At 36.2% G+C, this 25422-nt stretch overlaps 1 protein-coding gene across 1 annotated transcript in view; it reads left to right on the plus strand.

Annotated features, from left to right (window-relative positions):
* Nucleotides 1-25422, plus strand: part of pcm (pacman) — a 668873-nt gene that overhangs the window by 575250 nt on the left and 68201 nt on the right. The window contains exon 30 of the mRNA XM_067150369.2: nucleotides 3089-3207. Within this exon, the coding sequence (XP_067006470.2) occupies nucleotides 3089-3207 (119 nt within the window). The remainder of the gene's footprint in view (nucleotides 1-3088; nucleotides 3208-25422) is intronic.

A 25422-nucleotide genomic window follows, 5' to 3' on the forward strand; every position in this document is an offset into this window, starting at 1 on the left:
AGCAGTGAGGCCCGCGTCAGGTATGAGTAAGCTACAGTATGTCGACCGCCAGTAAAGCGCGCGATCTTGCCGAATCCGAGGTTGTAAGAGTGCTATCCACGTTAGAATCGGAAGATGAATATTTCGATTTTAGTGATTTCAAGAATAATGATGATAGTGATGACACCGATTATAATGAAAATTACCAGTTTTGTACAACTCTTGATTAACTGGTCTGGACCATTTTTTATTTTGATATCAAACCAAGATGTATAGGAATTTTTAATGCATTCTCAGTGTTTTATCTTGAATAATATTTTACCGTAAAATTTAGATACATTTTTACTCATTTTAGACACCCCTGAAGTTATTATCTTCATTTTAGTTATATATCGGTGCTTGGAAGTGGACAGATAGGACCACCTGTAGCCACTAAAACATGTAAGTTGAGCTTTTTACTGTTATTTTTAATTATTAGTTCAATTTTTGTTCATTTGTTGGCCTTTTATGTTGGACAACCTTGAATTTCCTGCGCAACATATAGCTAATTTTGTGTTAGAAAAATCAGTTTAGGACCTTCCGCATTTAGTATAAATATATACGACAAGCAGGCAAGAACCCTCTGGTTTTTGCCATCTTATTTCCGACTTTTATGTATTGAAGTTAATTCATCATCATCAGTTTTCCACTCCAGTTGCCCGGGTGTGGTTTACGAGCACTCTCCGCTTCTGTCTGTCCATGTACCACTCTTCTCTCAAGACGACATCCCAGCTGATTCCTCTTGTTCCTATGTCCTCTTTCACTTGGTCCAGCCACCTCTTCCTAGGTCTTCCTACCGGTCGTTTTCCGGCCAAGACTGTGTGTAGCCATTGTTTTGCTGTCCTTCCATCGTCCATTCGTTTGACATGGCCAAACCATTTCAAACGGGCCCTTGTCACTTTTTCATTCAGGGATGGGTACACACCAGCTTGCTCCCTTATTCTTTCATTCATTACAGGGGTTATACAAAAGAGAATTTATCTCAGCAATGAAAAGGTTAATATCTGCTATTCCTACTTATTGATATCAACACATCATTTGCAGGGAATGGTGTGTGTTGAGAAAATGATTGCACAAAATTTTCAATACCTTAATTGTCTTGAGCAATACGAGAAGGGTACATGTCCACATGTTATTCACTAGTCACTTATTTTGTATTGTGATAGAAATGTAAATGAATCTGTGTGCACATGTGAGTGTTCTACCCCCATCATTATTGTCCCAAGTGGAACACACCACCTACCTGTTTGGTGTTTGTCTCCTGATTCATAAAATGCTTATTACACGTCAACTTTGAACAACTACTGGTCTTCAGATATTAGCCGTAGAAACGCCCTACTGTGCTCTATGCACAGCAACCCTTAAAACTGGCCAATGTGATGTTTGCTCTAAACACCTTAGTTTAGGAGATATTTAACAAAATTCGACTAAAAATCACAACTTTGGCAACTTTTTTTAATATGTATATAAAAACGTAGTTGTTTGGAAGCTTCTATCTCAAACACTGCATATGCTACATGGCTGAATTTGGGCTCAAACTTCAGCAAATTTTCTCTACTTCAAATATGAATGAGTACTGCTTTTTGTTGGACCAGTTGTTTAGGAGATATTTTGAGAAAAAGCACAAAAGGTCAGAATTGTGTTCCTCTCTTTTTTTAATGCCAAGGGGCACACGGTGGCGCCCCAAGTTCGAAAAACTTGTATTTTACAACTAACAATATACCAAAAACAAATCAAAACTACCCGACCTTTTGCTCAGCAAACCCGTATATTCAGGACAATTTTACTAGACTATAATACCAAATAAATGATTCAGTGATCATTTGACTGGTGCTGTTGCAAAGCTAATAGACAGCTAAAGTGCATTTTCACATCTTGATCTGATCAGAAAATGCCCTTATTGCAATTGAGTTGGGATTTCTTAGCTCAGATTTATTAGAATAACAAGCATCATATGAGGTGATTTGCAAAATGCACTGAATGTTAACAGTTAGTATCATCTGTAACGTGATCTCTTCCCCTGATTCTCACGACTTACTGTGCGTTTATAACCTAATGTGCTGACATGCTCCATGCAAGGACTAAGGGGCCAAATTTGAAGAATTCTTTACTGGACCATAATAACTTCCAGCACCTGTATTGAATGTGTTTTTTCTTTAGATTTTTCTTCCCTCACTCAAGGTGAAAGCTGGTTTATCAGTGAAATTCTGTGTTAATTTATGAAGGGCTGATGACCATTTTTTTCCTAGTTTCTAAAATGAACTCACAATACCTTTGTATCCTCTTTGCTCGCTAGTTAAATTGTCTTATTTAACACAAAAAGGGCATGGACTTTTCTTATGGCTGATACTTTATTAATTTCTGCTAGTTTTGTAAAGCTAGAAGTGAAGGCAAAACGATGATGATGATGATGATGATGATGATGATGTTATTGATTTTATGTCCTATTAACTAAATTTTTTTATGGTTTTTGGAAATGGTGAGGTGCCAAAATTTTGTTCTGCAGGAGTTTTTATGTCCAGTAAATCTACCAACACAAAGCTGGCGTATTTGAGCATCTTCAAATGCCACTGGACTGAGTCAGGATGAAACCTGGCAAGTTGGGCTCAAAAGACCAGTGCTGTACCACCTGAGCTACTCAGCCCAGCTTCAAAACTATAAACATGTCCTTTAATAATGTGACACTATTTAGTTTTCCTGGTTCTTCTGGCTCTAAAATTACTCTTACACATGAAGTTAACACATAGAATCTAAAATGCAATGTCTTCAGTTTCTAAATCTAGAAGAGTGGATTTTATAAAAAGTTCAAAGAACTAATAAGACACTGGATATTTGAGTGTTAACATTTTTTGTGCTTTGCAGCATTAGCAGATTGTTAAATGTGTAATGAAATACCAGTTTAAGTATTTCTAAATAAATAAAAATTAAAGTGAAGCTAATTAGTAGTCCAAGTATGACTCGAGCACTGTGTTCGGTGTGTTAAATGATGGATTCTAAATATGTTATTATATGTTATTGAATTAAGAATGTATTTTATCAGAGTAATGACTGTGTGCATTGCTTGTAACAGGTCTTGGAATTCCAAGGTACACATATATCCAGAATCCTGATGATAACATGTGGGTGGCCCAGTTGTTATGTCAGGATCAACAGATGTTAAGAGGAAGCAGTGCTGCAGATAAAGGCCAGGTGAGTCAGCATGACTAATAGTACCAGAGAGAAAGATGGTCATTTGTTATACTCTGTAATTGCGTATTTCTCATCTTTGTGTCCCTAACGTTGGTGTTCTGCTAATTACACTTCCATAATAAATCCAGAACACTGAAAATTATAGGTGAACAGTAATCCACTTTCATAATGAGCATTGATTTTAAAGTTTGTTCATTATCTAAGGGTAGATTTTGAATTTATTTCATTGATCCACTGGTGCAGTCAAATTTTGGGCATATTAGAAGATGATCCTTGTCCATTGTAGAATTCACTATGTACGAATTGTGAAGGAACTGCTATTCAAAATTTAGATCCCTGAAAATCAGTTACAAGACAGTCTTAACCATTATTAAGACAAATATTTGCTATCACTTCTTTCCTTGATTTACTTTTGTTGTTTCTCATGTTTTAAACTTTACAAGTCTCTTGATGGCCTTATAGTTTGATGGTGTTTGTGTGATCTGAAGTGCAGCTGCTTTCTTTGCCAGCAGGTCAGCATGAGAGTATACCCCCACTGGAACACTGTTGTAAGAAGATTTGTTATATCCTATGCTTCTTTTTTCTCTGAGTTACAGGTTGTTTGTTTGGTGCAATAGCTTGAATTGCAGGTTTTCAATCCACTAGGAAGACAGCCTTCTTAAAAGCCAGTGATGTGAGGAGGAGAAGTTGTTCAAGTGCTGCTGTTTACAAGTGAAATGTAATGAGAAAATAGTTCTCTGTGGATTCCTACTTCTCTGCTGAAGTCCATAAGTGATCCATCAGTGTAAATCCTCAAGTATTCCTTTGGAGGATATCTCTTATTGATGGTTGTTAATACTTGTTGTAGTACTCAGCAGCGTCTGCTGAGGGGGCCTGGCTGAGGGGCACTACTTTTACACAAATTTATGTTCCTACTAAAAACACACAAGTAAACAAATGCATACCCAGATAAACATTACAATGTTAAATACTTGTTCATTACTCACCTACTTCACTGTCGTCTTCATTTTAAGAGAAAATGTGGAATGAAATATTGGAGTCTGTCTGAAGAAGGCGACAATCCAGATTCTTACTCAAATATCTGGAACCGTTTAAATGTACCTACCGTCACTGAAGTCTATCTGAAATACGTTCACAGCACTGTATACATTAGCTAACGAACTACCGTTGGATGGCGAGATAATCCGTAACTCCAAAAAATTACTGTACATACTGATAGGCCTACTATTGAGTCTGTGCCTGTACCAGGACAAATGAAGTACGGTCTACTCCCCGCAGCCATACAAATAAAGAATACGGTAGGGCCTGTGCATTGTTTAACGATGGCAGTGTTATTCCTTAACTTAAACACGAATTCCATTCTTCTATACCGTAAATCCACAAACTTAGAAATGACTTTATCGTCAAAGTCAGGCATAAACTGTATATAGGATAATATTTTTTGTTTATTTCCACCTATTCAATACATTACAAGATGTTGGCATTTACTTTAAAACATTATTCAGATGAGACATGTTTCGCCTCCTACTGTGAGGCATCCTCAGTCATTATCAAAAATCTTATTATTTTACCAGGCATCTGGTTAAAGATATTCAAAAATGTGTTTGATGATTATAAGAGAGGTAAGATTTACGTTTGTTATAAACACGTTCATGAAGTAACTAAAAATCTAATATATTGATAAAAACATATGTAGTTCTTTGTTGAATAGGACTTGTTTGATTGTACTATAGTAAAAGAAGGTGGCTTGAAGCCGTAGTCATTAATAGATGTCTAATACATAGTGGAAGGCATAAAATATCAGTTCTATGAGAATATACATTACAATTCAATTGATACTAAAAACTAGTGGATTCATAGGTAGTACATGTAAAATGTTCAATGAAATAACTAAAGATCTAATAAAATGATAAACACATATGTAGTTCTTTGTTGATTAGGACGTCGTATGATTGTACGGCTTAAAGCCGTAGTTATTAATAGATGTCTAATATATAGTGGAAGGCATATGAAATCAGTTCAATGAGAATATATAATACAATCAATTGATACATAAAAACTGGTAGATTCATAAGCAGTACATTTAAAAATGAAGGCGTCATGTGACTATAAATGACAGTTGATGGCTTAAAGCCGTAGTCAAAGTTTAAAGTATAGGTCAATAACTGCTAATATATGGTAAAAAGATATAAGTCAAAATATAAAGCTTAGTATAAAAAATATGAAGGAAAAACATTCCAATTGTTTGACAAAAGTTACTTGACGTTGGCATGCATTTGTCCGTGATATTTATTGGTCAACAGTTCGTAGGTTATTTTAGATTTATTCGGCAAGATTGCGTTGACAAGAAGTTCACCAGATGTTTATAGTTGGCCTAATTTGTATTAAGTCATCAAGAAAGTTGCAGAGATGATGATGGGTGGAAATTCTCAACGTTGATTTGGTTTTTTGACGTGAAGGTTGGAGAGCTGTTGTGTTCTTCTTCGATGACAATATATTTTATAAAACGTTGATTTTAATAATTTATACTATTGAAGAGTATTATGGAAGTTTGATGAGGCTGTTGAATTATTGTTGTTATAGATTGGTTCTGAAATGAAGAAAAAACTGTAGTTAATTTTGACGAGAATGAAAGAAAACATGGGAAGGTTTTGTTTACGTGTTGGTAGTGAGAAAATGTTGGTGCTTACCTATGGCGTTGTAGGCCCGTTTGACAAGTTGTGTGAGGCGCTATTAGGATAATAATGGTCACTAACGGTTTTTACTCCTTGTGTTGTACGTATGTCGTCTGGCCAGAGGGGGATGGGTAGGAGGGGGAGGAGTTGTAGGCTTGTGATTCGTGAACGGGAGGGAGTTGTGAATAGTAGGGGAAGCGGAGGGGCGTGTATCATTTATTGGTTTATGAATGGCGCGTGGAGGGGAATTACGTAAGATGAGAGGGGGAGGGGGTATGATGTATTTGTTGACGTAGGGGTGTTTGTTGATACTGTTTTGAAAATATTAAAAAACTTTTTGTCCTGAAGGTTTACATTATTGAATAATGTTACTATTTGGTCATATAAAGGGCTTCTATTGTCTATTGGATCATTTAAATTCTTATTAGCATTGAATTTTTGGTCCAAAAATATGTATAAATTTTCGAATTCGGTCATAAGTCTACCTTTTTTTATTGTTTTTAAAATTTGAAGGTCCTGTTCAATTGTGGTAAAGTTGTGCCCCGTTTCTTTCATGTGATTGCTCATTGCTGAGTGTTTATTATGTTTCTGAGCATTGAAATGTTCTGTGTACCTAGTTATGAAGCTTCTTCCTGTTTGTCCGATGTATGAGCTGAGGCACTCATTACATTTTAATCTATAGATACCGGAGCCTGAGTATTTATTATATTCTGAATTTATTGTATTATGGTTGAAGAACATTTTTTGGTTTGAATTTTGAGTTTTGAAAGCTATTTTGATCTCTTGATTTTTTAAGGTGTTGGTTACTTGGTGTATGTAAAGGTTGCAAACTTTGATTTTTCATTTTTTATTGGGGAGAGGTTTGTGGATAGTTTCAATTTAACTTTATTAATTAGTTTGTCTATGATAGAGGGATTATATCCATTAAAAGTGGCTATTTCTTTTATTGTATTTATTTCTTTTTTAAAATTGGTTGCTGAAAGGGGAATTTTTAGAGCTCTGTACACCATACTATAAAATGAGGACTGTTTGTGTGATTGTGGATGAAGGGAACTTTGTTTAATAGTTAAAGGTGTGAATGAGGGTTTTCTGTAAATTTGGAAATCAATCTTATTGGAAGTTCTTGTTATTGTGATGTCAAGAAAATTAATTGATTTGTGGTTCTCGTCCTCTTTAGTGAATTTAATATTGTTATCCAGATTATTTAAATAAGTTAATATGTTTTCACTATTGTTGAGATTTTTGTCAATTATTACTAGCGTGTCATCAACATAACGTAGCCAGAGATTTAATCCATTGATGTTATTTATTATTTTGCTGTTTTCGAGGTTTTCCATATGAATTTCAGCAAGTATTCCGGATAAAGGGTCTCCCATGGCTAGGCCTTCCTGTTTGTATATTTTATTGTTGAAAGTGAAAAAGTTGTTTTGTAAGACGAAGTTTAGTACTTTTAAGAATTCTTCTATTTCTATTTTGCTTAAATTGCTATGTTTGGAAAGATTGTTTTTTATTATTTCTATATTTTTTTAGCTGGAATGTTTGAATACATGTTAATGACGTCGAAAGAGCACAGTGTGTGATTAGGTTTTAAGTTAAATTTTTTGAGAGTTTCACATAGTTCTATTGAATTTTTGGGGTGTTTGTTATGGAATTTGAAATGTTTTTTGAGAAATTTCTGGAGGAATTGTGAGGTTTTACTTTTGTCAAACAATTGGAATGTTTTTTCTTCATATATATAGAACTATAGAAATAATAAAAAAACAATCTTTCCAAACATAGCAATTTAAGCACAATAGAAATAGAAGAATTCTTAAAAGTACTAAACTTTGTCTTACAAAACAACTTTTTCACTTTCAACAATAAAATATACAAACAGGAAGGCCTAGCCATGGGAGACCCTTTATCCGGAATACTTGCTGAAATTTATATGGAAAACCTCGAAAACAGCAAAATAATAAATAACATCAATGGATTAAATCTCTGACTACGTTATGTTGAAGACACGCTAGTAATAATTGACAAAAATCTCAACAATAGTGAAAACATATTAACTTATTTAAATAATCTGGATAACAATATTAAATTCACTAAAGAGGACGAGAACCACAAATCAATTAATTTTCTTGACATCACAATAACAAGAACTTCCAATAAGTTTGATTTCCAAATTTACAGAAAACCCTCATTCACACCTTTAACTATTAAACAAAGTTCCCTTCATCCACAATCACACAAACAGTCCTCATTTTATAGTATGGTGTACAGAGCTCTAAAAATTCCCCTTTCAGCAACCAATTTTAAAAAAGAAATAAATACAATAAAAGAAATAGCCACTTTTAATGGATATAATCCCTCTATCATAGACAAACTAATTAATAAAGTTAAATTGAAACTATCCACAAACCTCTCCCCAATAAAAAATGAAAAATCAAAGTTCGCAACCTTTACATACACCAACCCAATCATACACCAAGTAACCAACACCTTAAAAAATCAAGAGATCAAAATAGCTTTCAAAACTCAAAATTCAAACCAAAAAATGTTCTTCAACCATAATACAATAAATTCAGAAAATAATAAATACTCAGGTTCCGGTATCTATAGATTAAAATGTAATGAGTGCCTCAGCTCATACATAGGACAAACAGGAAGAAGCTTCATAACTAGGTACACAGAACATTTCAATGCTCAGAAACATAATAAACACTCAGCAATGAGCAATCACATGAAAGAAACGGGGCACAACTTTACCACAATTGAACAGGACCTTCAAATTTTAAAAACAATAAAAAAAGGTAGACTTATGACTGAATTCGAAAATTTATACATATTTTTGGACCAAAAATTCAATGCTAATAAGAATTTAAATGATCCAATAGACAATAGAAGCCCTTTATATGACCAAATAGTAACATTATTCAATAATGCAAACCTTCAGGACAAAAAGTTTTTTAATATTTTCAAAACAGTATCAACAAACACCCCTACGTCAACAAATACATCATACCCCCCTCCCCCTCCCATCTTACGTAATTCCCCTCCACGCGCCATTCATAAACCAATAAATGATACACGCCCCTCCGCTTCCCCTACTATTCACAACTCCCTCCCGTTCACGAATCACAAGCTTACAACTCCTCCCCCTCCTACCCATCCCCCTCTGGCCAGACGACATACGTACAACACAAGGAGTAAAAACCGTTAGTGACCATTATTATCCTAATAGGGCCTCACACAACTTGTCAAACGGGCCTACAACGCCATAGGTAAGCACCAACATTTTCTCACTACCAACACGTAAACAAAACCTTCCCATGTTTTCTTTCATTCTCGTCAAAATTAACTACAGTTTTTTCTTCATTTCAGAACCAATCTATAACAACAATAATTCAACAGCCTCATCAAACTTCCATAATACTCTTCAATAGTATAAATTATTAAAATCAACGTTTTATAAAATATATTGTCATCGAAGAAGAACACAACAGCTCTCCAACCTTCACGTCAAAAAACCAAATCAACGTTGAGAATTTCCACCCATCATCATCTCTGCAACTTTCTTGATGACTTAATACAAATTAGGCCAACTATAAACATCTGGTGAACTTCTTGTCAACGCAATCTTGCCGAATAAATCTAAAATAACCTACGAACTGTTGACCAATAAATATCACGGACAAATGCATGCCAACGTCAAGTAACTTTTGTCAAACAATTGGAATGTTTTTCCTTCATATTTTTTATACTAAGCTTTATATTTTGACTTATATCTTTTTACCATATATTAGCAGTTATTGACCTATACTTTAAACTTTGACTACGGCTTTAAGCCATCAACTGTCATTTATAGTCACATGACGCCTTCATTTTTAAATGTACTGCTTATGAATCTACCAGTTTTTATGTATCAATTGATTGTATTATATATTCTCATTGAACTGATTTCATATGCCTTCCACTATATATTAGACATCTATTAATAACTACGGCTTTAAGCCGTACAATCATACGACATCCTAATCAACAAAGAACTACATATGTGTTTATCATTTTATTAGATCTTTAGTTATTTCATTGAACATTTTACATGTACTACCTATGAATCCACTAGTTTTTAGTATCAATTGAATTGTAATGTATATTCTCATAGAACTGATATTTTATGCCTTCCACTATGTATTAGACATCTATTAATGACTACGGCTTCAAGCCACCTTCTTTTACTATAGTACAATCAAACAAGTCCTATTCAACAAAGAACTACATATGTTTTTATCAATATATTAGATTTTTAGTTACTTCATGAACATGTTTATAACAAACGTAAATCTTACCTCTCTTATAATCATCAAACACATTTTTGAATATCTTTAACCAGATGCCTGGTAAAATAATAAGATTTTTGATAATGACTGAGGATGCCTCACAGTAGGAGGCGAAACATGTCTCATCTGAATAATGTTTTAAAGTAAATGCCAACATCTTGTAATGTATTGAATAGGTGGAAATAAACAAAAAATATTATCCTATATACAGTTTATGAAACTTTCAATACGGACGAAAAATGATTTTCATCACTTGTAAAAAGTCAGGCATGTCGTAAATGAGGTCTTTTGCAATAGAAATCATTACCAGGGCAGAGAGTCATTCTTCAGTCATTGTATTGCATAGAAATATCTTAATACTAGTCAGTGTCGATAAACAGCGCTCTTCTTCGGCTGTGGACATTGGTGTTGTCACAATTATCCTGAGAAGCTTTAGAATTTCTTGGAACATTGATTTGGGATTATTTTCTAAAATAAAAAACGAGGAGTGGTAGAACTCCTTTGACTTGTCTAAAATCTGTCCGTTTATAAATCACTTCAAATTCAGTCTCTAGCCTTTCTTTCTGCAACATTGGATAATGTAACACAGTAAGATTTTAATACATTTTCTGGAAAGTTAGTTGAGAATTTTTCAAATGAATTGAAGTACAGTAGTGTTGCAGCTTCAGTATACCCAGTAAATGCAAACCTATCATGCACCTGGTTTCTGTAAATACATCAGAAATAAATCTAGTATTGATTAGGTGGGAAATCCAGGTTCATAATTGTGATTTTTGGAGCTATCAATATGGGCTAATGAAGCTAATAAACTATGATGCACACCCCCTGTCCTTCTGGTCATAACACCGGCTCCGTCATAATTCTGACAAATAAGTTTGTGGTGTATCATTTAATGTGGGCTTAATTTGCTCTAACAGCCAGTGACTCAATCTATCCACCACCCTGTCGGTTGGATTCATGAACCTCTATAACCTTTCATGGATGTGACCCTCTACTTCATATCAAAAAACAAGTACCAAGTGGCATTCGTTTGAAACATCCGTTGTTTCATCTGCTTCTATTGCAACGAAATGGGATTCCCCAATTTCTAAAGAAATTTGTTTCCTACACACATTCAACATGCAGTCGAGAAGCTCATTCTGAATGGTCTTTGACGTAATTTCAAATACAGAAGATTTGGCCAGGTGCCCTTTCATAGTAATGTCTGTTTCAAATTTTAAAATTAATGAGACCTTTGAAAATTCCAGGATTTAGGAAATTTTCTATCTCTTCATGGCCATGCAGTGCCACTTCAAATACACCACCGAATTTTATGCACTGAATAATTCTGTGTAATATGTGCCTATTTTTCCTAATCTGATTGTTATGATTATTAATGGATTGGCGATAAGCGGAATCCAGTTGAGTCACTAGATTAACTCTCCCTAGCACAACTAATTCCATGTATGAATTGATATGTTGGGAAGAACTTTGTGTTTTTTTATTTTTTATTTCAAGTGTTTGAGATCCGTTACTCTGGTTTTTGTCCAAGGCATCTCCTGTCCGAATAACATGCACAGAAAACAGTAAAATGCATTCCTTGAATCACAGTCACACAACCACTCTTATTCTGTATACACCCCTGGCTGGCATCTACGTCGATATTCGTGCCGTTTATATAGTCTGACTTGTTCTAGTTGTAAGTGAGGAGTTGGTCAACCGAGTTTCTTTATTTACATCTTTTCAGTTAGGGACAACTATGAAAAAGGTTTACTTAGAATATTACTCACAGAATTCATTGTATGCAACCTACAGGTTAATCATACCTACAAGGACATATGTGGTATACATTATGAAACTCTTCATAGTGCGCCGTCCCGCATCCAGGTAGGGTCGCGTGAAATCCAGACTAGCTTGAAGATGATGTCAATTTCCAAAATTATAACAAAAAAATTCTGGGCTATGAGTTCCGAAACTAGAGAAAACACCGTTGTGGTAAACCATCGGATGAACAAACCTACGCAAACGTACGTCTCCAAATCGTGAAATCGGTTCGTATCCAAATAAAGTAGCACAATTCTTAATCTATGTCTACCTACAAACTAAGTCCATAATCTAGGAAGTCATTAAAAGAATTAGCAGTTTTACACAATACTGTTTATTAAACAAGAATGAATGAAATCTTTAAAAAAAAACTTTAAGTGCGTTGAAATACCATTAAAGTAATGAACAATAATTTATCAATGTCGCATCTCATCAAATGCTTTCAAAGTATATTAAATTTGGAGGCCTCCAAGTAATTAACAAGGAAGGAAAATCAAACATTACATCTTTGATTGGGAGTAGTTTGAAAATGTCTGACGCAAGATATTTACATTTTTTAAAAATCAGGATCACGTCTACAATATTCTTCCACTATTACATAATCTGTTCCTACAAACTTCCACTTGATTTAATTAATTATTTCCCAACTTAATTCGCGGTATGATAAACTCATTTTGCTAGTAATTATCACATTCAGTTATTAGGGATATCAATTATCAGGGAAAACATTCTTTCCAAGTGTCCCAAGCATTTCACCTGTCTAACTTTCCTGAGTTTTCGATACAGTATCTCATAGGCATTGAGGAAAAGATAACTCGTGGTCATTCTTCTATTTAACACAAATAATCAAAATATTATTATAATTATTAATCAAGTTACTCGTTAAAGAAATACTAATTTCAAAATAAAAAATATATATATGTACCCTTAAGTGCCAGTTCAGAGGTTATATGTGTCCTGATATTCAAGCTGTCACTCACATCTAAAAATCATCTAAACTAATTCAATTAAATACTAGGCAATCCTGTACGTGAGAAGATTCTAACTGTTATCATCAACCGTTAATTATGAATGTCACCAGTGATACCATATAATGTAAGAAAATAAACTTCTGAGCTTAGTTTACCAGCGTAAAAATACCTATGGCTAGGAAATTCTACAGACATAAGTTGCCTTCCTAATATCATCTATGTGTGGAATCATTTTCGTTGATCATATAAGTAGTTGCTAAGTTAGTTACGATATTTGGATTGTAATTGACATTGTATAAAGCTTCCCGAAAGATTAACATGTTTGGGAACCAGTTATATTATTATTTATCTCGAATAGCATCAATTGACCTCATTTCATTTCTAGAGACTATCTCTCTGTTCATTTGCAATGTAATAATAATAATCATCATCATTATCATCATCATCATTACTCCTACCATATTACTATTCTTCCTATACAATTTATTTATTTCATATGACGCGCCTCATGTCTCATCTTAATGCTGTAACATCATCACAGTTCACCTTTACTTGACGCACATTACATCTTCGTCATTATTCATCCATCAAATATCCTACTTTATTCTCAAACTTTCTTCGAATTCCATAAATTATCTCGTTATGTCTTGTAACGATGTTGTAACAACCTCTCCATGATCATATCTTACCTCAGCTTGATTGTACGTGCATTATCATGGACCTAATGTCAAACACAATACGGCTTAATATCACATTTACATGAACTAACCTCCATTACTTCACCAAGGGCAACATTACGAATGCAAAAAGAAAATAAGTTATCACTGGATAATCACTTCCTATACGAATGGATTTGCCTTGCATTTTAGATTACCTACTAGCCTCTGATACTGTGAATTCAAATAACCATTCATGTAACATCACTCTTATAGGACACTTAAAAATAGTACTTTCGAGTAACGAATGCAAATATACCTGGCACTTTCCAAATAACAAATATCTAAACTACTTACGAAAAGAATGACAAGGCTTATCTTTTCCTCCCGCTCTCGATGCTGTTGTCACATGTCCAATTGATTAGGACATGTGGTCTCCGGGTTCACGGCATCACATTGGCCTGTCGGGAACGTTTGGGATGGTCTTCGCTCATCTCCGACTCTCATGGGGCTGGACTTGTCGATCATGATACCTTCATCTAGGCAGCCACTGCCTCTGTACGTCTAGCACATGACGTAGCCGGTTTCTTGCGTGGTGAACATGGAAAAACAGATCAACATGGTCAATTTCATCATCTGCTGGGAAAAAGCCTACTTTGAGCTACTTATTAGTCTGATTGTTGCTTCTTATGTGGCTTATGATATTTTAGAATCTTTCTCTACGTCTGTTAAAACTTCAATTAAACCGCAATATAATTCTTTCTATTTCTTCCGAACAATTATTATTCTTCTGCGACTTCTTAATATTGAATTCCTTTCATTATACACAAGTTCTTGCTGGTCTCCCGTGACGTAGTACTACGGTACTCTGCCAATTAAATTGTGTAGCTTTATACTAAGAAATGTTACAAACTCTATCCCGCCGATGACTTCTATTGCTTGTGAAGATGTTTGTTATTACTTCTCTGACTCATCTATTTTACTCTTCTCAGTCAGTTTACTCCAAAAGTCCTGTGTATTCCTTAACGAATTTTTTTCTTTCAATGAGCATATTTTAACAATATATCGATGTCATCTTTTCTCACCGCCTTCTGTAATTTCTTCCCTTCCTTTACCTGACGGGAGTATCATTCTCTTATCATTCAGGCACACGTTGACGTTCTATGTCTGGCGTTCGTACGACATAGCCGCCATTTTCGTTCCGGATAAACCTTTGTACACAGTGAAATGGCACATTAGGGATTCTATATATCCGCAGACTGCTCACGATATATTTATTTAGATAGATTTAATGACACCACACTAAATATTATGAAATACAATACTGGCCAGTTTCATTAGTCAGTACAGCACACTTGTCAGACCACAGATGACAAACTTACAACACGAATTTGAAAGAAACAAATTATGCATCTGATAAAAACATTAACGTGGTGTGTTTTTTGCACCAGCTGCATGTGACACCTAAAATCAAAACTGAATGTATCATCATTCAAATTGTCAGTACTTGTAAAACCATGCAATAACAGTGCCCCTGTGCCCTTTAGAGCAAGCCAGCACTGGTAGTAGTAGTACTACAGAAAGATTATCTTGCTTTTCTAAAGCAGACTGTAATGAGAGATAGATGTAAAGTTCATACTCGGTAGGGGAAGTTCTTGAAAAAACATTTTACACTTTGATAGGCATTTTTAATACACTGCCTGAAAAACAGAAAAAAAAAAATGAGCAGCCAGAAGAAACGGTCAGATGTCAATGTAACTTCGCACACATGCACACCATCGGCGGGTATGTAAATTATTAGAGTTGCAATTTTCTGTGACAGGTACAACAGCCACCAGAGTGCACTAGTATTGTTTCCAGGCCTTGTATGGTATATAAGAGACATGGACTGCGTCAAGACACGGAGATGTTACATACTATCCACTTCATATCCGTATCGACTATAAGATCCAATTAATTGAAGGAACAAGAATCCACCTGATCGATACTTTCACTTTTATTTAGCCTTAGGCTATTTCAATAGACATTAGATTAAAAGTTCAGAACATGTTTCGAATGCGTTGCACTCATCATCAGCTGCTTGCATTTGGCAAAAGTAAAAATTAGCTAAAAACAGTCTCACAATTTTCTTAAAACCTTAAAAACAAGTGTTAGTAGTGCGTGTGTGAATGGATGGGGGGGGGGGGGGATGCATTGAAGGCGTTTGTTAGTTAAACTAAGACTTATTATTAAAAATCTTAATGTTAAAAACACTGATGGACTAAAATACAATTCACTATGAGTCTTGTGAATTTTCCATGAGTTCGTTGATTACTGAAGAACTTGTATGCACTGTGAAGTATTTCTGTTGAGCTATTAGTAAAAAGTTTCCTTGAGAAGGCATCCGGTGTTTTCACGTCTCTTATCTCCTGTTGAGTGGAGAGGTGTGGCTTGTTTCGAATATGAAGTTTGCTAATTTGTAGTTTGTATGAAAACAGTTGGATCGTCTGTATCACGATCTGTAACTGGCAGGAAAAATGCGGCTGTTAGTTGGAGTTTGAAAGACGTAACGGATAATAAGTCTTTAAATGTAGGAAAGTATAAAAGTATGAACTTACCCTTGTCTTGCGTGTTAGTTTAACTTCCCGTGCTGCGGGAGTGGGTTTAATCCGGCTGCCTTCAGCCTTGTATTGTAACTGTGTGCTGTAGTTCGTGAGTTAGCCTGGTTAGGAGGGAGGGGAAATGCGGACGCGTCGTCATTTGCTATATCGGGCGGGGAGGAGGTTACTGCTTGTGACGTATCGGCCTTGTGATTGCTTGAAGTATGCGCTGGGCGTGTTTGCTTCCTTCGTAATAACTCAATGTATCTCAGTATGCATTCAAATAAGGGGTTCCTCTGTTCGTTTACTTCATTCAAATTCTTGTCCTTATTAAATGACTTGTCTAGAAGGATATGAATATTTTCCAGACTGTTCATTAACCTTCCCTTGTTTAGCGTATTGAGAATTACTAGGTCTCGTCGCCATAAGACCTATCTGTGTCGGTGCGACGTAAAGCCCATAGCAAAAAAAAAAAAAAAAAAAAAATTACTAGGTCTTGTTTAATGTCTGTGAATCTATGGCCTGTTTCACTCATGTGTACTCCCATTGCTGAGAATCTTTTATGTTTCTCCGCGTTGACGTGTTCTAAGTACCTTATTATGAAGTTACGTCCGGATTGCCCTATGTATGTGGCCTTGCACTGATTGCATGTCAGTTTATAAACACCTGAATCCTGGAACCGCTCCTCGCTATTTTGATTGACCATATTGTGGTTGAAAAATTTTTGTCTTGTATTGTTAGTCGTCGAGAACGCTATTTTTATGTCATGCTTCTTGAATAAATTGGTAATTGCATAAATGTTGGGATTGTTAAAGGTGAACCTTACGTACTTTTTTGTTTGCTCTGATTGTTTTGTTAAGTTTGTTTGTAGTTTATGCTTGCGTTTGGCAATTAATCCGTTAATGGTTTTTAAGTTAAAACCATTAATAAGGGCCTGCTGTCGAATGAAGGCTAATTCTTTATTTCTCTCTTTGTTGTTTAACGGGATTTCAAAAGCTCTGTTGATAAAACTGTGATACGCTGATTTTTTGTGTGAATCGGGGTGTAGGGAGTTACTATGAATGGTTGTTGGGGTGAATGTAGGTTTTCTATAAATACTAAAGTGAAATTCGTTGTCTTTTTTAGTTGTGGTCACGTCTAAAAAATTAATAGAACCATTTTCTTCTTCTTCGACCGTAAACTGTATATTGGGGTCTAAGGTGTTCAATATGTGTAAAATGCTAGAACTGTCATTATGATCCTTGTCAATTATGGCGTACGTATCATCAACGTAGCGTACCCATAAATCAAGTCCTTGGATATGGACTTGGAATGGAATGCAATGGAATGGAATGGAATTCTTTCCTCATATTTAGCAGAAATAAAATAGAAAAGTTAATGGATAAGAAACAGGTTACTTTAAATAATAAGTTAGATAATCTAAAAGAAGATCGTTCGAAGAAGGGGAACGAGTTAAAGTTTAAATCAGCAACTAGACAAATCACACACCCACCTGCTGTCGAAAATTTATCAAAAACTGTTTTTACAGAACAGGAATTGCAAATTTTGAGTAAAGACCCGAAATATAATTGGCAGGCTACTAATAGAAGTAAGGAGTTAACCCTTACCTTAGCAGAAACCGAAGCAGCCATTCAAACCCTTCCATTTGAAATACAGAACGATTTGAGATATGAGGCTAAGAGAAAAATTCCGTCCCTCATAAACGGTTTTAAGAATAACATCCATAACACTCGAGCAAATAACGAATTACAACGGAAAATCAAGCAAAGCGACGTAGTCGTAACCAAGGCAGATAAGGGAGAATCAATAGTTATTCTGAACAAATCCGATTACATTGAGAAAACCGAAACCTTTTTTAATAACAACAAGTTCAAAATAGTGAGTAAAGATCCCACCCTAAAGATTCAGAGAAACTTGAAAAGTATACTCAAACAAAGTACCTTTCTTCTTAGTGAGCAGGAATCACAAAAGCTGATTAATATGAACCCAGGACTCCCTACTGCAAGAGCTTTGCCCAAATTGCATAAAAAAGACATACCTATTAGACCGATAATCAACTTTCGTAAGAGCCCTACATACAAAACATCGCAATACATTCATAGATTTTTAACACAAAATTACGTCTACTACGCCAACACAGCCGTAAAAAATTCTAGCGATTTCTGCAAGAGAATTAAGGACTTCAAACTCAAATCCTCTCACACAGTATGTTCCTTCGATATAAAAGATATGTACACCAATATCCCCATAGAGAAGGCTATTAAAATCATAAAAACCAACCTATTAGAACACAAAAAGGTAAGCATACCCGAAATAGAAGAATTTATGGTTATCCTTGAATTCGTCCTTAGTCAGAACTATTTTATGTTTAACGGTAAGATTTATCGGCAGGATGGCCTCCCCATGGGCGCTCCAGCCTCGGGCATACTAGCAAACATTTACTTGGATTACTTGGAACATTCCTACATTATAGACCATATCCAAGGACTTGATTTATGGGTACGCTACGTTGATGATACGTACGCCATAATTGACAAGGATCATAATGACAGTTCTAGCATTTTACACATGTTGAACACCTTAGACCCCAATATACAGTTTACGGTCGAAGAAGAAGAAAATGGTTCGATTAATTTTTTAGACGTGACCACAACTAAAAAAGACAACGAATTTCACTTTAGTATTTATAGAAAACCTACATTCACCCCAACAACCATTCATAGTAACTCCCTACACCCCGATTCACACAAAAAATCAGCGTATCACAGTTTTATCAACAGAGCTTTTGAAATCCCGTTAAACAACAAAGAGAGAAATAAAGAATTAGCCTTCATTCGACAGCAGGCCCTTATTAATGGTTTTAACTTAAAAACCATTAACGGATTAATTGCCAAACGCAAGCATAAACTACAAACAAACTTAACCAAACAATCAGAGCAAACAAAAAAGTACGTAAGGTTCACCTTTAACAATCCCAACATTTATGCAATTACCAATTTATTCAAGAAGCATGACATAAAAATAGCGTTCTCGACGACTAACAATACAAGACAAAAATTTTTCAACCACAATATGGTCAATCAAAATAGCGAGGAGCGGTTCCAGGATTCAGGTGTTTATAAACTGACATGCAATCAGTGCAAGGCCACATACATAGGGCAATCCGGACGTAACTTCACAATAAGGTACTTAGAACACGTCAACGCGGAGAAACATAAAAGATTCTCAGCAATGGGAATACACATGAGTGAAACAGGCCATAGATTCACAGACATTAAACAAGACCTAGTAATTCTCAATACGCTAAACAAGGGAAGGTTAATGAACAGTCTGGAAAATATTCATATCCTTCTAGACAAGTCATTTAATAAGGACAAGAATTTGAATGAAGTAAACGAACAGAGGAACCCCTTATTTGAATGCATACTGAGATACATTGAGTTATTACGAAGGAAGCAAACACGCCCAGCGCATACTTCAAGCAATCACAAGGCCGATACGTCACAAGCAGTAACCTCCTCCCCGCCCGATATAGCAAATGACGACGCGTCCGCATTTCCCCTCCCTCCTAACCAGGCTAACTCACGAACTACAGCACACAGTTACAATACAAGGCTGAAGGCAGCCGGATTAAACCCACTCCCGCAGCACGGGAAGTTAAACTAACACGCAAGACAAGGGTAAGTTCATACTTTTATACTTTCCTACATTTAAAGACTTATTATCCGTTACGTCTTTCAAACTCCAACTAACAGCCGCATTTTTCCTGCCAGTTACAGATCGTGATACAGACGATCCAACTGTTTTCATACAAACTACAAATTAGCAAACTTCATATTCGAAACAAGCCACACCTCTCCACTCAACAGGAGATAAGAGACGTGAAAACACCGGATGCCTTCTCAAGGAAACTTTTTACTAATAGCTCAACAGAAATACTTCACAGTGCATACAAGTTCTTCAGTAATCAACGAACTCATGGAAAATTCACAAGACTCATAGTGAATTGTATTTTAGTCCATCAGTGTTTTTAACATTAAGATTTTTAATAATAAGTCTTAGTTTAACTAACAAACGCCTTCAATGCATCCCCCCCCCCCATCCATTCACACACGCACTACTAACACTTGTTTTTAAGGTTTTAAGAAAATTGTGAGACTGTTTTTAGCTAATTTTTACTTTTGCCAAATGCAAGCAGCTGATGATGAGTGCAACGCATTCGAAACATGTTCTGAACTTTTAATCTAATGTCTATTGAAATAGCCTAAGGCTAAATAAAAGTGAAAGTATCGATCAGGTGGATTCTTGTTCCTTCAATTAATTGAAGACACGGAGATGTCGCGTACTCGTGTGAAACAGCATTATCAGCACGGGACATATTTTGAAAGGAGCCTTGTTATGGGTCTCCATTTGGCCAGTTGGTGAAATCCTTCAATATCCAGTTTTGTGGGGCATTCGAATGTGACAGTGGCCCGATATGCACTGCATGGGAACGTGGGGGAAGCCATACTCGTCGTGCAGGTTCCCATCGACCACGTCTCACCACCACGTGGGAGTATCTCTGTATTGTGCACCAGGCACATCGTAACCCCTTTCCTCTGGTCCTTTCAGTTAAAGAAATAAAAATTCAGGAGAGCTTCTACTAGATTTTTGTAAGAGGAATGGATTAATAGTTGTCAGTAGTGATGGGTCGAACTAGCTCTTTCGAGGGAGCTAGCTCATTCGCTCCCGCTCCCAGCTGAGAGTCGTTCAAAGGAGTCGACTCTTGGGAGCGGAAATGTTGGAGCGAGCCGAGGAAGTCGGCGCTCTCCACCACCAGGTTCGTTCGTTCATTTGTTCTTCCGGTTTAGGGCAGACGGCTCTGTATGACTTCCGTTCGCTCTTCATGACTTCCGCCCCGCTCTTTATGACTTCCGGGAATGAACGAGATAGCGCAAATAGTTTACATTTCCCACAACAGATAGCAACACAATATCCAATTTGACACGCTACTTTTGGAATAAAACAAATGAAAGTAAATTATGCATTGCTGGCAACATTGACAATTAATCCAAAGATAAAGCTTTATATGTATATAGTAACGAAGAAATGTATCACAAGTATACAGTATTAATGGATGACATCCGTGTTTGATGACATCTAATATTACTTTGCCTAAGTTCCATTCTTCTTAAATGATATCTTTCAAGGCTGAATGCGCCGTGCAAGACGTATAACTTATTCGAGATTATTGGCACTACTTACACGTTAATAAATTATTATTTAAATGTAATGCCATGTAAGTTACTGTGATAGATATTAAGGCATGAGTTATTTATTAATTAGAGTCCAAAATAGTGTTATTTTACATTTTATAGACTACTCATGACTCCAGTTTTTATTTGAAGGAACGAAGTAGCGCAAGATAGTTCACGTTTCTCACAACAGATGGCAACACAATATCCAGTTTGGCACACTACTCTTGGAATAAAACAAATGAATAATTAATGTAAACATTATTGGCAACATTGGCAAATAATCCAAAAGCTTTATATACAATAACGAAGAAACGTATCACAAATATACAGTATTAATGGATAACATATAATATTACTTTACCTAAGTTCCATTCTTATTAAAATGACGACTTTCAAGATTACATGCACCGTGCGAGACGTATGTTCGAGTAGTGGCACTACTGCCGTTCGGTCGCATTAATCTACTGGAATTTCCTGTTCACGTAGGTCACATTTCACTCAACAGATGTCGTCAGAATATTCTTGGTTTCTACTGGTGATACAGAAAGTTTTTCGTTCCACTCTGCACGTTGGAACAACAGATTCTTTCATTCAATAGTGCAGTGTAGAAAACATACTGATTAAATGCGATCTTTAACGAAAATAATGGAAAATACTATTAGTACAAAAGTAGCCTACATATAACAACGTATAGCATCTATTACTACGTTCTGTATTTTTTTTTTTTTTTTTTTTCCGCGTACAGTATGTTACACACTCTTCCAATATTTTTTCAAGAACGAGTACACCGTAGGAGACGTATATGTTTGACACACAGTATTGACACTCCTTACACGATTAAACTACTTCTTCTACCGTTTTTCCCACACCTGTGGGGTCATGGGTGTGAACTGCTTCGCACATGTGGAGTTGGCCCTATTTTACGGCCGGATGTCCTTCCTGACGCTGACCCTATGTGGAGGGATGTAATCACTATTGCGTGTTTCTGTGGTGATTGACAGTGTGGTGTGTTGTCTGAATATGAAGAAGAGAGTGTTGGGAAAAACGCAAACACCCAGTTCCCGAGCCAGAAGGATAATCAGAAGAGATTAAAATCTCCGACTTTGCCGGGAATCGAATCCGGGACCCTCTGCACTGAAGGCCTCAACGCTGACCATCCAGCTAAGGAGTTGGATTCCTTACAGGACTACACGTTAATAAATAATTAATTCAAAATATACTGCGGTATATACTTTGGTATGAGTTATTTAGCCTATATTTTAAAGTCAAAACTAGCGTTATTTTATATTTTCCTTAATTCGATTTAAAACTACGATATATCATTTTATCCACTGCACCGTAAAACCAAATGATGTTCGCAATATGTTGATTCATAGATATGACCGCATTTAAGAAATAGGTGAGGATTTGCAAGAGTATTTCTAAATTATTTAGACAGAATAAAACTACGCCCTTTCTACTTGCCGGATGGTATATTCAGTATTCTGGATAGTGACTGTTGTTCGTGCTTAGTTTAAGATAGTCAACTCGAACTTGGTGTCGTTCATTTGCTCTTAACCGTTTGGATCTACAGTACATCCTTAATAGATTATGAGTGACTGGTAAGTATTGCTCAATGATATGTTTACTTCATTTTCTTGTTTCGTTAGGTAGCAGGCTGCCAGAACTATGGCACAAATAACATACATGGCCTACAGACCACAACCACTGGCGCACTGAGTGCAGGAAGAGGCTAGTCAGGGTAGTCTATAAGAAAGAAAGCGGCATCTGTATGTCACGTGATTATCTGAAGCATGGTATTGGCTAGAAATGAACGAGAGTCGATGTGACGAGCTAGCTCTTTCGTGGAGTTGCAGTTGATAAAAGAGTCGGCTCGTGCTAGCTCTCAAGGAGCAAGGAGGGAGCTAGCTCATACAAGAGTCGACTCGTAATTGAACGACTAGCTCTCAAGGAGCGAGGAGGGAGCTAGCTCTTACAAGAGTCGACTCTCAATGAGAGAGCTAGCTCTCTCCAATGAGTCGTTCAAAAGAGTCAGTTCGTTCATGAACGACCCATCACTAGTTGTCAGTACATGGTCTAGAAAGAACAACAGCCAGAAAATAATTAGATGTGGATGGGGACAAAGGAGAACAAAAACAATAATTGATCTGATTTTAGTTGAGAGAGAGAAATGCAGACAGTTGGAAGATGTGCAGCTATGCCAAGATAAAATTTCAAAGGAGACCATAACCTTCTTCTTCTTCTTCATCATCATCATCATCGTCATCTTCTTCTTCTTCCATTCCATTTTCCAGATTCTCTCTGGGTAAGGTAGTGTACCAAAGCCCTCCACCTTACTCGATCTTTCCACTAATCCTCTTCTAGTACTTTATTGCTATTGACTCCTCTATTTGCAATACAGTCCACAACAGAGCTGCTCCATCTCATTCTAGGCCGCCCCTACGCCTCTTTGCAGTTTCTGTATCCCTAAATATTCTCTTTGGTGTTCTATCTCCTAGCACTCTCATCAAGTATCCAAAGCATTTCAGCTTTGCTATATCAATCTCTTCTTTAAGTTTGCACACTCCCACGCTTCTCCTTATTTCCTCATTTCATATTCTATCTCGTCTTGTCTTTCCCTGTGTGCTCCTCGAGAACCTCACTTCAGCTGCTTGTATTTTACTTCGGTTCCGCTTAGTCAACGTCCAGGCTGCTGAAGTATAGGTCAGTATAGGTTTATACTAGGATGAGTATAAAACCTTCTTGCACTTCATTGGCACATCTTTGTTCCATACAATGTCTCTCACACACTGATAGAAACTTGCAGACTGCTGTATTCTTAAATCGATTTCTCCATCCAAATTTCCATCTTGTGACATCACGCTGCCCTTAAAAAAATTTGCAACTTTTGAGAGGTTCATTTCCTATTTTTATCACTCCCCTGGATTTTCTGTTACCTCTCGCCATGATCAAAGTCTTGTTTTCCATTCATTCCAAAATTTCTATCTCCTTATTCCATAAATCAACTTGTGTTTGTACTTCCTCTTTATTATCTCCCCAAACTACGGTATCATCAGCAAAGAGCATAGACTTTACTTGCTTGCCCAACATCGACTCCTCGACGTTATGTAGAATTCTATCCATGATGATAATGAAGAGTAAGGGAGATAATACATGTCCCTGTCTTAAATCTGTCTCAACTCTGAACCATTCAGGTTGATCAACTTTGGTTCTAACACAGCTATCGCAATTTTGACACAGTGCTATTACCGTCTGCATTGTTTCATTCCCAATCTGTGCCTCTGGCAATGTTTTTCATACCAAATTCCTTGAGACATTGTCATATGCCTTTTCAGTATCTAGAAACGTTACTACCATGTCCTTTCCATATTCCCAATACCTTTCCATCATTTGATGCAGTGTAAATAGTGGGTCAAATGTGGGCCTGCCTCTTCTGAATCCATACTGGTGTTCTGCCAATTTTCCCTCTACTCTCGCTTATTCGTTTATCCAAGATTCTTTCAAGGATCTTAGCTGTATGAGGTATCACTGTCACTCCGTTGTAATTTTCATGTTGCTTCCTGTCTCCTTTCTTGAAAATTGGTATAATGACCCCTTTCGTCCATTCTTTTGGAACAGTCTCTTCTCTCCATATCACTCTGAAGAGTCTATACAACCACTGTAGACCAACTGCTCCTGCTGCTATTATTTCTATGGTGACCTTGTCAATTGCAGCTGCCTTGCCTCATTTCATCCTTTTAGTGGCCCACTCAATCTCTGCCATGGACACCTCATTTTCATTATCTTCCATCTGCAGTAAATCTGGTTCTTCGATTTCTCCTTGTACCGAGGTATTTTGCACGTTGTAAAGCTGTTCAAAGTATTTTCCCCACCTCTGCAATATATCCTGCTTTTGTGTCATCACTTCCTCCTATTCATTTTTAATGAAGTTAGCACCTTCATCTGGGTTTTCCTTCAATTTTATCCAAT

The sequence above is a fragment of the Anabrus simplex genome, chromosome 6, assembly GCF_040414725.1.
Source record: "Anabrus simplex isolate iqAnaSimp1 chromosome 6, ASM4041472v1, whole genome shotgun sequence".
NCBI lineage: Eukaryota > Metazoa > Arthropoda > Insecta > Orthoptera > Tettigoniidae > Anabrus > Anabrus simplex.